At 42.8% G+C, this 14,787-nt stretch overlaps 1 protein-coding gene across 1 annotated transcript; it reads right to left on the bottom strand.

Annotated features, from left to right (window-relative positions):
• Window positions 1–380: 380 nt before the first annotated feature.
• Window positions 381–14,475, bottom strand: arsb (arylsulfatase B). The gene is made up of 8 exons (XM_070850373.1): window positions 14,058–14,475; window positions 13,297–13,483; window positions 12,996–13,186; window positions 12,245–12,452; window positions 9,089–9,332; window positions 7,808–7,878; window positions 2,204–2,335; window positions 381–1,755 (listed from the first exon to the last, which is right to left on the bottom strand). The coding sequence occupies exons 1-8, from the start codon at window positions 14,322–14,324 to the stop codon at window positions 1,490–1,492; spliced, it is 1,566 nt and encodes a 521-aa protein (XP_070706474.1). The 5' UTR covers window positions 14,325–14,475; the 3' UTR covers window positions 381–1,489.
• Window positions 14,476–14,787: the final 312 nt, after the last annotated feature.

The following is a 14,787-nucleotide window of genomic DNA, read 5'->3' as shown; positions in this document are numbered from 1 at the left end:
AGGGGCCAAAGGTCAAACAGGGCGTATGAATTAAGGACATTAGTTTCTACTGCTAAGATCCCAAATATGCAAATCATCCCTGTGGAAGCATCAGATTTTTACCCTTTAGTTGTTTTTGTTTTTGCTCATGTGTGTGACTTTAAATGATCAAATATGAGGGACGGAATAATTTCACACACCACAGCTCTGTCTAAGTCACCTCCACGAGGAGCCGACCGGCACGTGGGAGTTGTTGCTGAAGTCATAACATAAGAGATACCTGAAGGGCACAAGAAATTCCTCACGGGTTCAGCCTGTAAACAGAAATACTCTGCTGAAACAATTAGCATCCACTCATTACATTTGAGGTAACTGGGCGGGTTTAAAAAACCTGTAATTAGTTTAATTTTAAACTAACTGCATTTCTTTATTTTACATTTTTTGTTTTCTGGACCAAAGACGACATTTGAGTAACACGTCTTGTGCTTTGACCAGCAGGCACATAGTGGTGAGCACAATTAGTAAAAAACAAAAAAAAAGGTAGAGCACAGTTAATGTAAAGCACAGCATTCATAAAAACACATTTTAAACCTGCAAATAATTCCCTTTTTGTGCATTTAAGGGCAACAAAACAGGTTGTGAACACAGCATTGTCACATTATCACCTTATAAAGATATGCTAAACTAAAGGAGGCAAACAGTTGCCTACTTTGAAGTTGTGTTTCTAGCCAGCTGGTGAATGCAAGTCCAATATTTGCTCTGCTTTTAGCTCCGTTTTGGTCTCTATCCTCAACTATGTTCATCAGCTAGCCGGTAAGTCTGCCGTTTGGTGCTGAGAAGGTAGTGCACACAGTTATAAGAGATTTTTCTGTTATTTATTGGTATTTTATCAACTTATCAATATAAAAATATTGCTTAAAGCAGCTTTAAATTTTAAAACGTGGCTAAAATCAACACCGTGAGCATCTACTGTGCCTCTTAGACACATCTAATGTGCTGCTTTGTTCTGTGCAATCCATAAAAAAAAGCTCAAAAAGTCTTTGGTTGGTGAAATAGTTCCCTCAGGTTTCAACCAGCCCGTCATTTCTCTGCAGCTTTGTTTGACACATACGAGGAACCTGCAGCTTCTCAACAGTAGATAAATGAAAGGCAAATACCTGAAACAGCAGGGAGACCGTCTTTACAAATCAGCAACATGTGTAGCTGGCAGAGTTTATGCAATCACTTTAAAGCACACCCCTGATTGCATTTCAGAGCTCAGACACAGAGGAATAAAAATGGCAGCTTCAGTCAGTCAATTAATAACTGAGTTTCTCTGAAAAAGCAAGAAATTAGATGGTTGCATGAAAATATAATTCAAATCTTGTCTTACAAAAAAAAAAAAGAACTTTCTTTGAGCTGATAAACATTAAATTCTGATCATCAGAGAGTAAAACAAATGTTTCTAAAATGTCCTTGTTGTAATTCAAAGTAAGCACGGTAAACAAAGCTTCGTCATTGTCTTCGCCATCTAAGCCCAAGGTCCCCAGGCTCCAGTGGGGCCCGGGTCACATCTGGGGTCATCCTCTGGGAAGTTTATGGGTGAAGCACTTTTCTGGTGGTGGCGGAGCCGACTGAGGAGATACTCCACCACTGCGGGAAACTGAGCAGACACTTCATTCCTCTCCTCTGGATCTTTTTCGATGTCAAACAGCATCGCGGGCTTCAGTGGATCCACCTCGGACGGCCTCCGCTCGGAGCTGTTGTGGCCGGGCCGAGGGAACCAAACGGCACAACCTGGAGGGAACAAGACGACGGACATTAATCAGCAGCTGTGGAGACGTATTTCCTTTAAATGCTACTTCATGCTTCTACTGCTCTACACTTCAAAGGGAATTATTGTTCTTTCACTACATTTATTTGACAGCTGTAGTTTCTTTACAGGTTAACATTTCACATTAAAAACATATAATAGGCTTATAAAATAAAATGCCTTGTTATATATTATCAGTTGCTGCCAACCTTTTCGGCTTGTGCTGACTAACAGTTTGAGACACAACGTTTATGTAAGGGGTACTTTCTCTGCACTTTTACTTAAGTAGGATCTTGAATGCTTTTTTTTTTACATTATTGTATTTGTACTTTAAGTCAAGGATCTGAATACTTTTTCCACTGCCGATTAGTAGCGATAAGAAGTTTCCCACTTAGACTAAACATGTCATTATGGGTGACCAAAGATACTGACCTGGGTAGCCAGTCAGCAGCTTCCAGTTTGAGGATCGAATGGCCGCGTGAATGGACACATTGAAGCCAGAGTTGGTCCTGGAGCCTCCACCGAGCACCTGAGCCAAAGTTAACTGATGCTTCATGCCAGGACCTGCGGAGAGCAGAGGACAGAGCTGGTCAGGTCATCCATTTAACGAGAAATAGAAAAGGAAACCGCTGATTAAGACAATATTAGACAGCCACTGGATACAAAACGTCCTCTGTGGATGTCCATGTAAACCATACGAGGAGGTAGACTGGCACCACATTTCAGCGCATACCTGGGAATCACAGCCAGTATCAAGTGAAGGTGTGAAAATAAATATTCTAATAAGAAAGACCTCTTTTTGTGCCATTAAGTCAACGGTGAAACACATTGAGTGGTTCAAAATAATCATCCCCTCATTCCCTCTAAAAGACAACTGCAGTATTTCTAAACCTGGGCCCCATTTTTGTTTTACATATTTTGGGTTTGAAGACACTAGTAGGTACAAAATGTTTTGGACTTGGTCCAGTAGATCGCCTCAAGTGGCAGTGGGCAGCAAACGAGCTACGGTGGCTGTAATGTGATCCTTTTGTGTGTCAAAGCACGTCCACTATCTGATCGAGGCAGCGCTAGACATGCATCTCCCATGGAGTGCCAGTTAAAATTACTGTTTTCATCAATGAAGTCTGGTGGTTTTGCAGAGAGCGATATAACGGCTGTTTCTGATTAAACAAAGAGGATCTTACAGGTCTGTCTCTGTAGGGATCCATTCATAATATTGTCAGACACTTCAGATAACAATCTGAGCCGGTCGGCGGCAAAAACAAGCACTCTGAGTGGACGTACTTTGACACGGGCGGTCGCCACAAAGATTACATTGACAGCCATTGTGGCCTGTTCATGGCTGACGGCTGAGGCGATCTGATTCCAAAATATTTTGTACCTACCAGTCATTTCAAACTCAAAATATGTAAAAAATATATATACATCTTATTCTTTAAGAACAGAAATTGTTGTGTGTATGAATAATGTATGAACACATTGAACTTTGGGGCTGAAGGAATGTGACAAACATGGTGGTAATATGGTCATCTCAGCACCAGTCCTCCATTTCTGCCAAGCACAATGAATAATTTGCCATTACTGCAGTTGGGCAGATTTAGAAAAAGATAAGCAAATGTGGAACAAGGGTCACAGTTACCAACTGGCATCATTTTACCAGTTTCATAAGGCAAAAGTAAATAATTTATCCTTGTTCTGGGGGTGTCCAGAAATATCTGCAGCCTCCTGCCATGAGCTATTTCTGTTCTTACGGAAAATGTCTCCCAGAAGTGAGCACACTTTTTTTTTTTTTTTTTTTTTTTTAAAGAGTGGAGATCTGGCCTTGAGAGTATTCTCAGGTTCATGGAGTGGCTGACCCCGCCAATATGGTCCTGATTACACAGATTTGCAAGTAATTTGGGTGTCCTAACGCTGTCAAAAACAAGTATTTCCTCACATTCTTAGCATAAGGACAAATCCCCACGCACACAAAGGCCACGTTCCCATCGGAGGTCGTTTTATAGAGTCGATTCAACCACAGCTACATGACTGGAGAATTAAAACATTTCCGATCTCAGCGTTTTTGCAACCACACGATAAAAGCTTTGACATTGAATTCTTCACTGATCATTGCGCAAAGGCCATGTGGGTATCCTAATTGTTCTCACATGCATTAGGCTGGGTTGTTGAATATAGAGCAACCCCCGAACTCATCACAGATCTGTGTAAACATCCGTGTAAGAGCAGTGAACTGCAGCACTGGCATCATGCTAGATTCAGATGTTGGTCCTGTTATGTAAGCAGGTGGGATGATAAATGATTTGGGCTCTGTGAACATCAGGGTTAGATTTTATTTTGGGGTGCTATAGCTCTTCCTCCACTCTTGGTTCTCTCAGGAAAAAGGGGCCTCAAAATCCAACACACACACTCTGTCCATTTCTGACATTCATTCTTTGCACGAGTCGCCTCAAAGCAGACCCCGCTCATCTGGACCCACAGCGGGGGAATCTACAAATGGCCTCAAAAAAATGGAGGAGAGGGAGGGGGAGCAACAGTGGGAAGAGACCCGGAGAGGGTGGAGGAGTATGGAGGGGAAATTTGGGGGTGATTTAGGGCTTGGGCCCAGTCCAGGGTTTCTCTCCCTCTCTCTCTCTCGACAAGCGAGAAGTTCAGGGACCCCTCTGTGACCCATTTAGTCAGGATCCCTCTTCTCACACGGACCGAGAGACGAGGGGGTTTTGAAAAGCAACTTGAAAAGGAGAAAGTATGTAGATGGGGACAAAGCCTTTTCATGAGCTAAACAGAGAAACCGAAAGAAGATTGAAGAGAGACTGAGAAGGAAGGTGGAGCATCAAAGAGAGGCTGCGTTAATAAGAGAGGAGAGAGAAAGCTCAGCCTGGAATGCATCAGGAGGAGCTGGTTGTCACTGTGATGCTGACAATAAAGATTCAGACATAAAACATGAAAGCTCAACTAGAAAGCCCTTAACTAGATTCTCTTATCATCCAAATGATTTAGATGGTAATGAGCAACAGTGAACTTGAGCTCCACTGACTTAAGCTGTTCAAACAGTCGTGTCTCAAAAAATGCTATAAATCAGCGACTGGGCCTACAAAGACTTCTTCATCCACACATTTAGGTGTTTTCCCAGGAGGTCCTGGTTACTTTGCTAAGTTTCTTAGACAGCAGAATAGGTGAAAACTTCATTTATTTAATTTCATCGTCATTTTCATGACCACGTGTGATCAGAGCCGAGCGTTAGAGGAAAGTGCAAGCAGGAGGACTTTGGATTGAGCGCAGAGCGAAACATTATTAAAAAGTTGAATGTGAGGCCCGAATATATGTATTAACTATTTTCAGAAGGACAGTGAGAAGTCATGTCGCTAGCTGAACTACCATGCAGTGTTGTTCTTCTCTGTTGGAGTGAGCGGTGAGCGATCTGGGTGCAACAGGGTGACATCTGAGAACAAACAGCTCCGTGAGCGTTGCTCTACTCCGCTCTGTGTGGTGTAACATCACAGGGGTCATTGTTAGTAAGCAGCCCAGAGAACATTCACCTGACTCTGCAGCTCCTCTCAGCTTTATGCAGCATTTCAACGTCTTTCAACTCATCCTTTATTTATCATAGCTGTCAGACCCTGATCGGAGCCCCGCCATGATGAGGCAGAACTTAGTGAAAGGTCAGTTGTGTTTGAAGGAAGAGTGTGATCTCTACACACTTTTCATTGTAAAACTTCAGATTATAATCCAGTGCCACACACGGTACTGATCAGTAATCATATGCCTTCTAGCAAAGCTGCTACATGCTAGAACAGAAGAAAACTGCTGTTTTGACTTCATGATGGGTCAAAGGAAAGGCTCCTATTCCCATGACAACCCTTCATGTGCCTGTAATGGTGCATCTGTGAAACATTTCAGTTTCAAAAATGTACTCCTCCTCTACCTCCGCTATTTTTGACGACCTAATATTAAGTGGTTTAGACAAAAATGAGACTGCTCCGCTGTGTCTGACAGAAAAACAAAACAAGGCAGTCACAAGACCTATTTCCTGGAAACCTCTGTGCAATCAGAGTTTAAACTGTAAGCACACACACACACACCCTGCCCTCAAACGTCAACTATCTCAGATTTCAGCGCTGTTGACTGATTACACTTTGAACTGTGTGCTATCAGCATTCCTCAGATGAAAAGTACCATTGTAGGAGTACATTAATCATTAAAACATGACTAAAATATGGGGAATAATTAATGAGATGTTTTCTTAAATGTGTCAGAGAAGCTTTGCATGAGTGGAAGAGGTTTCATTGTAATTAGAGACAAATGAAATTTATAAAAAGTGGCTTATGATCTTAATAAAAAGTTACCTTAACAGGCTACTAATAACAAATCATGGAATTAAAGCAACACGTGTGTACATTTCATAAAACGACACCGTGTGAGATCAGCCACAGAGAAACTCACCTCCAGCCAGATTTCAAACACTCATAATAAACATGACGTGGATCTCTAATACGCTAATGTGAGCTTAGTCAAATGTTATGTAACACGCTATTCTTAGGCCCCAGACTACTTTGACTTGGGCTAATAGGATTCACGATGTCTGCTGGCTCAAACAATGACACTTGTGTCCATGTTGGGAGGAGAGAGAAAACAGCAGAATTACAGCATTAGAAACGAAAAAACACACATTACAGACATCACGCACACCAGAGGAGAGGTAACATGAGGGCTCCATCAAGCCAACTTCTCACTGGCGCAGGAATAAAATGGCTAAAATGGTTTCGACTGGCCAAGAGTTTGCATGTTCTTCATGCGTCTGTGCAGATAAAAGGTTGATGAATGCGTTTAAACTTCATCCCAAAGGGGGGGATGAATGTCTGAGCTACATTTCATGACAATCAATCCAGTAGTTCTCGTGATATTTCACTCAAAACCACAAATATCAACCTCATGGTGGCGCTCGAGGGAAAAGTCAGCGGATCACTAACGTTGGTTTGACTCATCCTCTGGGGACCATGAAGGTTTACACATCATTTAATGATGATCCTTCCAATAGTTGTTAAGATGTTTCAGTGATTTTCCATCAATTTGATTAGTTTTGTTGTTTTTAAAGCAGGTATTTCATTAGTTTTACTTTATTTTTCTATTATGGGGTATTTTTTAGGGGCACGATCCAGAAATGTCTTGTGTAAAAAGTATTGTGTAATTAAAAACTCAAGTTACTCAGCTAAACCTTCCTGTCTTTGCTTTTCACATGACTTTCAGATTAGTGGGATTTTTCCCTCTGAGAAACAGTCGTATTCAGACTAATCCCAAATGGGAATCTGGTGCTTTCTCCCAACATTCGCCGGCGCCCTGATGCCAGGTGTGGCTGGATTGGCAACACATCTTGGACCGTGAAGTGCTTTTGTATGAAATAAATTGCCAAGACAAAAACTAAGAACACTTTCTATATAATTTTAGCTTATCTTTGTTAGTTTTGAAAACAGTTTCAGTTTTTATTTTAGTCAACGAAAATGATTTTTCACATCCTGTTCTCTTTATTTCCTTAACGATAATAACCTTGGGTAGTATAGTATCTACGCAAAAATGTTCTACAATCAGAATTTGTCTCATTTGTCTTCCAGTGCAGCTCCATTTGCCTCAGGAAGTTTCCCTTAGCTGCACTGGTATAAAATAAACTGGATGCAAACTTTCCAGATTTACATAAAGGAGTGAAATGATCTGAGCCCGCTGGCAGGATTTGCTGCTATGAATATGTTTTTGCAGTAAAGTGATGGGATCCCTGCAGTTTGTGTCTGCCAATGTTTGTATTTCCCGAGATTGTATTTCAGAATTCATGTCAAAATTCCCTCTTTACCAGGTCTAGATGGGAGCACACGTACATATACTGCACACACACACTCACACAGTGGGAGGACTCGACTTCAACTTTGTCCAAATCCACAAATGAAACCCTGCTGGAGGTTTTAGGTCTTGTGTTCTGTTGTGTTCTGACGACAGTGCAGACAGACGGTGAAAAGCTTGGTGTATGTGCAGCGAAACATGTGAACTTACATGGAGCGATGTCATTATACAGAGGGTCAATGTTGTGCAGCAGCTCCAGTCTGGGTGAAGCCAAGCCTTTGCTGCAAGATAAAAAGTAATGTTACTCTTAAACATATGGATACACAACCAACACACACACACACACACACACAGCATCATGTCTGACTCATGCACTGTAAAATCCACTGGGATCTGTAAATCTAAACCAGCTGGCCGTTGTTCACCAGGCAGTCATATGCTCTGACCACACTCCACCACAGAGAAAACACACTGCTCTCACTGACCACAGTGTCTGATAACACAACTAAAATAACTCTCACTCTCTCCTGCCTGCCTACTGTTCTTGGCCTTCATTTGGTTTTTAATTTCACTGTCCGAGCCGTCGGGCTGCAGTTTTCTGTAACAGGAGAGCCAATTAAAAAACAAAATCAAACTGTAAAGCAGCACAAACAAACAGCAGTTTGTGTCCTGTGTTGTGCTGCTCACACGGCAACGCCGGCAGCCGGCGGTCAGCTGATGTGCGTCAGCCAATAGAGTCAAGTGGAGGCTGTGAGTAGTAGTTTGTGGTCCCGGCTAAGCCTTGATTTTCTGCTGGGGCTCTGCTGCAGCCCTCAATTTCACCTTCTTCACTGTGTCCACATTTAGTTTACAAATATAATGTGTCAGTCAAACAGGAGTCACTGACAGCTCGTGTGATGACCTGCAGAAAAAAATAACATGGAAAGAGCATCTGTGGTCTGCCGACAGCAGCATGTGACTTATTAAATCAGGGTTTCTTCGCAAAGTCCTCCACAATATAAAAAGCAACTACATGTAATTCAATCTATTGCGTATAAGACAGTTACATCTCAGGTTTGTCGCTATATGAAAGCTGTTGCAGCTAAATTAATAGCTTATCCAATAGCAGGCTTTCATAATTCTTAGAAACAGAAGTTGGGATGGAGACAGGATAAGGGAAAACAGAATGGAGGGAAGGACTACAGATTTGTGTGAGAATGACTGATGGAATTTCCTTCTCTTTGAGCTCCCATTGCCACAGTAACAAAGGGCTTATTGAAGGAGCAGGGGCTCCTACAAGAAAAAGACGCTGGGTCAGGGAGACAGGCAGAGGGAGTTGGAGCGAGAGCACATGGGGGAAGGATCGGAAAGAGGCACAAAGAGAGGGCAGGCTGTCAAACGCTAGAGCTGCTATCGCTCACGCTGTCGATTCAGGCCACAGGCTGACCTGCCGCCATCCAAGAAACGTTCTCGGCTGAGAATTCAAGTCCCAGATGTGTGAAAGCAGCTCACCTGATTGTGTTCCACACGTTGAATCCGTCCAGTGGCTTTGTGCCATTGGTGCTCCCTCCTGCCAGGCCAACAAGTGTTGGCAGCCAATCAGAGATGTGGATGAGTTCGTGGCTGACGGTCCCGGATCGCTTCAGTAGCGGGCTGGCGACAAATCCGACTCCCCGGATCCCTCCTTCCCACAGCGACCACTTCCTCCCTCGCAGTGGCCAGTTGCTGCCACCGCGCAGCGTCTGACCTCCGTTATCTGTCCAGCAACCAGAGGGGCAGAATGTCAAGACACAAGGAGAGAAGAGACAAAGATAGACGAGGGATTTCAAAAGTGTAAATCTAAAGATAGAGGCATAACGATGAGACCTGGGGAGGTGTCAGTGGGCAAGACTACAACCATGGCAGAAACCAAACCCACACTTAAATCTAAACTGTGCAAATATTGTTTTTAGAAGATGGTTTTGCCTTCAAGTAAACATTTTATGCTTCTAGGCTGAAAGCAGACAGCTGTGAGATCATATAAATACCTTCCTGTGCACCTAATTTCATGGCAATCCATCCCAAAATTGTTGAGACATCTCAATTAAAACCACATGGTGGCGCTAGATGAAAAGTCAGAGGATCATCCAAAAGTCATTAGACTTCTTCCACTGGGGACCACGAATGCATGAATACAACATGTCAGCCAGTAGCTGGTGAGGGCTGTAGTGAGGGCAGTAGTGGGCTGGGGAACGGTGCCACCCATACAGCCGGACGGTGGCTAAAAACAAGTGATCTAAGACATTAAAACAACACAGCAATGATCCTCCCTTTGTTTCCCCCGTTAGACAAATACTCCTGCATTTCATCCAGCCATTACACAAGTGCACACACACACACACAGGCAGTTAGACTGCCTGTCATCATCCCAATAAGCCCGTCCAGTATAAACACACTTGACCAATCACATCCAGGCAGGGCTCCCCTTTCAGCAGCAGTGTCGTGCAAGTCCAGGAAGTAGCCTGTGCCGATTCCCGAACTGTTCTGGAAAAGACCGTCTGCTCCTTAATGCCTTTTCAAGCTGCTTTGGCGCTCTCTCTCTCTCAGCTCCCACCCCAGTTTCACCTAAAGCTCTCTCGCTCATTTGCCTACAGTAAAGTCCCGGTGAGGCCGTCAGTGTGCAGAACATTTCATCATGAAGGAATTTCAAGGGTAGGCCTCATTTCTTTCCTGTTACAGCCTGACACATGAGGGTCAATGAGCTAGAACATTACAAAATGTTATATAGTAAGCTGGAGAGATGACTAGTAAAGCTACTGACTGTACGTGATCTTTACAGGTATATAAACAACATCACAGGGGGCCAGATGTTACGTAAGCAGAGCATCACACCGACACAGAAACAGGGAGTATTTTGAGTTTTTCCCCACAGCTTCAGATCAGCAGAGTCAGTGTCTGCCCGGCATATGGCTGGCTGAATTCTTCAGAGTCAACCAAATGTGTGGAAGAACAATGAAACAGGCCACCTACCGCAGCCCACCACGGGCATGAAGAAACCTCGCACTTAACTTTCACAGCATTGTTCCTGTCTTCTAATTACCCTTTAAAAACCCAAAACCCCCTAAAAATAACCCTCAAAGGAGTTACCTACTTCAGATGCGATTCATTAGAAGTTCCACATGTGGAAACCCGGGAGCAGGCATGTTTGGATGTTTAGATCTTGGCCACATTAACCTCTTTAACAGTTCTAGTTTTCAGGGTTGAACAGTGGCAGGTATGAACAGATGAGCCAACTTAACGGCTCCTTTAGTGGGATTTCTTTCTGTAAATCTCCACATCTTGCCTGCCAGCCTGCTGTTGGACTACACACAACAAAACACTGCTCTCTAGTGGAAGTAAGATGTATTACAAAACCTATTTTCAGTGTCACCAGCCCTGGATCGGTGGAGAATGACTACAAATCCTAACTGAGAAACAACAAACATGCAAAGATGGCAATTTCATGTGCCTCCCTCTTGACCTTGTTGTGTAATAAAATGCGTCGTCTAACCTTGTGATGCTTTAATTCAATAAACCCGCCAATAGATAGTCACCTGAACTCTGCTCAGCCCTGGAAAACTGGCTTTGAAGCGCAAAGAAAATGTGGCTTCGAGTCCACAGACGTAAAATGTAATTGCTCTTTGCTTAGCACTCGCTGATTTGGTTTCCACTCTGGCACGCTATGAAAGAGCCTGATAGAAAAACAGAAAAGCTGTGGAAAATATATTAGCTTTCCCTGAGGCTGATCATCCCATGTACGTTTAAAACTTGCTCTTTCATCACAAGCTTCCAATCAAATGATAGATGGTAACTTTAATAAAGTAAGATGATCTGGTGCTTTAGCAACATGCAACTTGTCACAAGACTTTACAGAAGATAAATTGTTTCACTATTACTATTATAAGTATGTAAACATCATCAGCAAAATTATAAAAAGTACTCAAACTGTTTCCTGTTATATCTGATGTTTGTGGATTAATATATATATTATAAATATATAATAGTGCATCATGGTCTAAAAGATCATCAGACGTTTGCAGCATCAGTCCTGTGAGAATCACGGGTCTCTAAAATGTCCAAAAACTTTTCATGAGCTCAGAAAAAAAGAGCTTTGTGATGATGCATTTTCCAGATTATACAATGAGGGTTCTAAATGGGTTATTTATCTTAAGAAGGAGGAGAATTTAAAGGACTTTAAAGGACACTTCATCCTTCAGTTTATCAGGTAAAATTCACAAATTTGGAGATATGTTGTTGTCACTGGACAGGAAGGGCAAGAAAAACTGTAACATTTGGAAAAAATTTGTATAAATTGTAAAATTTTGAAGAATAAAAGCTTATCATCTGTCCACTGTCTTAACAAATTATCTATGTGTGAACTTGCAGTCACACGTGTTCCCAGAAGATAATCATTTTAATTCTATCTCAAGTTTACATTCAGTAAGGAAGGACACATCAAATATTGATCACCTTTGCTTTAGTGCCATCTTGTGGTCAGAATGTCCTCTTTGCGTTGCACACAAGGCCTCTCAAACTATACAAAACCAATATGTCTCCATCCACACTGTCCATTTTCATTGACCAGGGTTCAAACCTCATCTACGAACGGTGAAACTGGTGTTCATGCAGCGCCTCAGTACAAAAACACACCTGTGGAGAACACGAGGACGGTGTTGTTCCAAAGTCCTCCCTGCTGCAGAGCCACGGTGATGTTGCCCACTGCCTCGTCCATGGCCGACACCATCCCAGCATACGTCCTGCGAGGGTGGTCTTTGATGAAACTGTAGGGGGCCACGTAGCGCTCTGGCACCTGCAGGGGAGCGTGGACTGCTTGCAACGCCACATAAAGGAAGAGCGGCTGAACGGTGAAGAGACAAACGTGTGAACACTCAGCTGTGTGAATTCCTGTTGTGACAGGCAGTGGTGGCAACATCTAAAGTTAAACTAAGTAAAATACTTAAATAATCACCAGAGGTAGTGCTGATTTTGCTGAAAAATGTTATAAATCTATGATATATATAATCTATACTATATGTAGCTGATGTGGGTGGAGCTTAACTACTTTAACCACAGTTCAGATGATTCACAGGAGGAGAAAGACAAAAATACTAAATTCTGCTACACAAACCTGTTTAAATCTTTTGGTCTTAAGTCCACTGGTTTAAAATGTTGACTAGTTTTACTGATTTTATCCCGTGATCGTCACTGTGGCTTGTTTTCATGTCAGAAATGTGTATTATGGGAAAATATTTACCTTCAGTTTGCATCATTTGCTATCATTAGCCACCATAAGCTAATGCTTTTATTATTAAGTGACTCTTTTAGCCATTTGGAGGCAGCAGAACCAGGAGCTTCTCTATGTTGTGACACTGTGTGCATGTGCAATGTGTGTATGCGTCACCTTGTTAGAGTCGTGTTTTCCAATGATGCTGACGGCCCTCTGGCTGAGCAGCTCAGTGGAATAAACTCCTTTATATCCGGTGGCCACCTCCTCTCCGTCCCGCAGGTCCAGCGCACAGCGAGTCAGGTTCAGAGCAGCGATGGGAGAACAGCGGGTGTGAGTGTAGTAATCCTCGCTGCCTGTCAGGTATCCTGCAGGCAGGAATATCAATTGAAACATCTATAAATTGTAATGGTAGGAATAAAACTGCATGCTGTACCCTCATAGTTACATCAAAGGGTTTATTCTTAAAGAAATGTACCAAAGTACGTGTCAAAGCCCCGGCGTGTGGGTAGGCAGTCCTTTTTGTACATGCCCAGGTGCCACTTGCCCACCATGTGTGTGGCGTAGCCCGCCTCCCTCATCAGCTGGGGCAGCATTTTCTCTCCCAGGGGCACGCAGTAGGGCTGGCAGGGCCAGATGATCTGGTGCTGCATGCCTGTGTGGATCTGAGGAGGTTAAACAACAAAACACGCATCGTTAAGAATGAAAACTTTGCCTTGGGTGGCACAAAAAGGCACAAAAGCAGATGCAAGAACAGCAAAAAAGGGGAAGCAGCGACAGTGATGCAAGGAAAAGAAACGTCCTGAAACGAGGCGACTTTGTCTTCGTGTTCTAGTTTCCACCTTTGTCCAAATTAGACTTTTTCCTCCATGGAAAGTCACACGAGTTATTCCTTAGAGTTAACTTGTCCTCATGATGCTTCTCTCACAGCAGTGCTTTCACACAGAAACGTGCAAAAATGACCCAGTAATGTATTGAATTGGTCTTAAATTTGGATTACACTGCTTTTCTAATGATCTGCATTAGTCTCAGACGTGTTTATACCCTGGGTGGTTGCAGTTGGTGAAAGCAGCACTCATTTTAATCACTTTATATGCTGCTGGGAACAATAAGATCTAATAATAATGCATCATAATCTATTTATACTATTAATCTGAACAGTAACTTGTGCTGTCAGATCACTGTAAAGGAGTAGTCTGAGATATGGTGGAGAGGTAAAAGACAGCAGGTGTACATCACCTGATACCGTCCCGTCATGAGCTGGTTCCTGGAGGGGGTGCACAGAGGCTGGACATAGTAGTTCTCCAGGCGGACCCCCTCGGCTGACAGCTGGTCCAGGTTGGGGGTCCTGATCTCGGAGCTGTGGTAGCCGACATCATACCAGCCAAAGTCATCCGCCAGGACGAACACGATGTGAGGCAGCTGGGCCGCTGGAACCACCGGGAAACCTCCGAGGAGCACAGCCACGATCAGAGAATAGTGTGAAAAACAACATGTTTTATCCATCTTCAGTTTGTTAGCTTGTCTCAAAATAAACAAGGAAGTCCGTCAGGAAGACAAACATGGCCGATGTGAGGTTTAGCTAACTGGCTGTCCTGACTAACTACATATCTTCGTTGTGATGACATCAACAATACATCATTTAATCCAAAATGTTATAGCTGCCTCTGGCGACCACTTCCGTGTTCCGCAAATTAAAAACGCAGCCTCGGCTGAAGCAGCCAATCAGATAGCAGGACAACTAATCACGTGACTGTATGGAAGCCCAGTTAGGTAAAAATAAACATAATAGATTTAACACAATTATATGGATACGAGCTGAAACCATTTATTACAATTATTGAAGTTAACTAATGAATATTTTGATTATTAATATGAATGTATTCTTTTTTTTATTATTTTATAATCATTACTATTTCTGGCATTTCATAGACAAAACGATTGACTAAACAAGAAAATGAGCAAAATA

The sequence above is a fragment of the Pempheris klunzingeri genome, chromosome 19 (assembly GCF_042242105.1).
Source record: "Pempheris klunzingeri isolate RE-2024b chromosome 19, fPemKlu1.hap1, whole genome shotgun sequence".
In the NCBI taxonomy this organism is placed as follows: domain Eukaryota; kingdom Metazoa; phylum Chordata; class Actinopteri; order Acropomatiformes; family Pempheridae; genus Pempheris; species Pempheris klunzingeri.
This window is presented reverse-complemented; position numbering and strand designations above follow the sequence as displayed.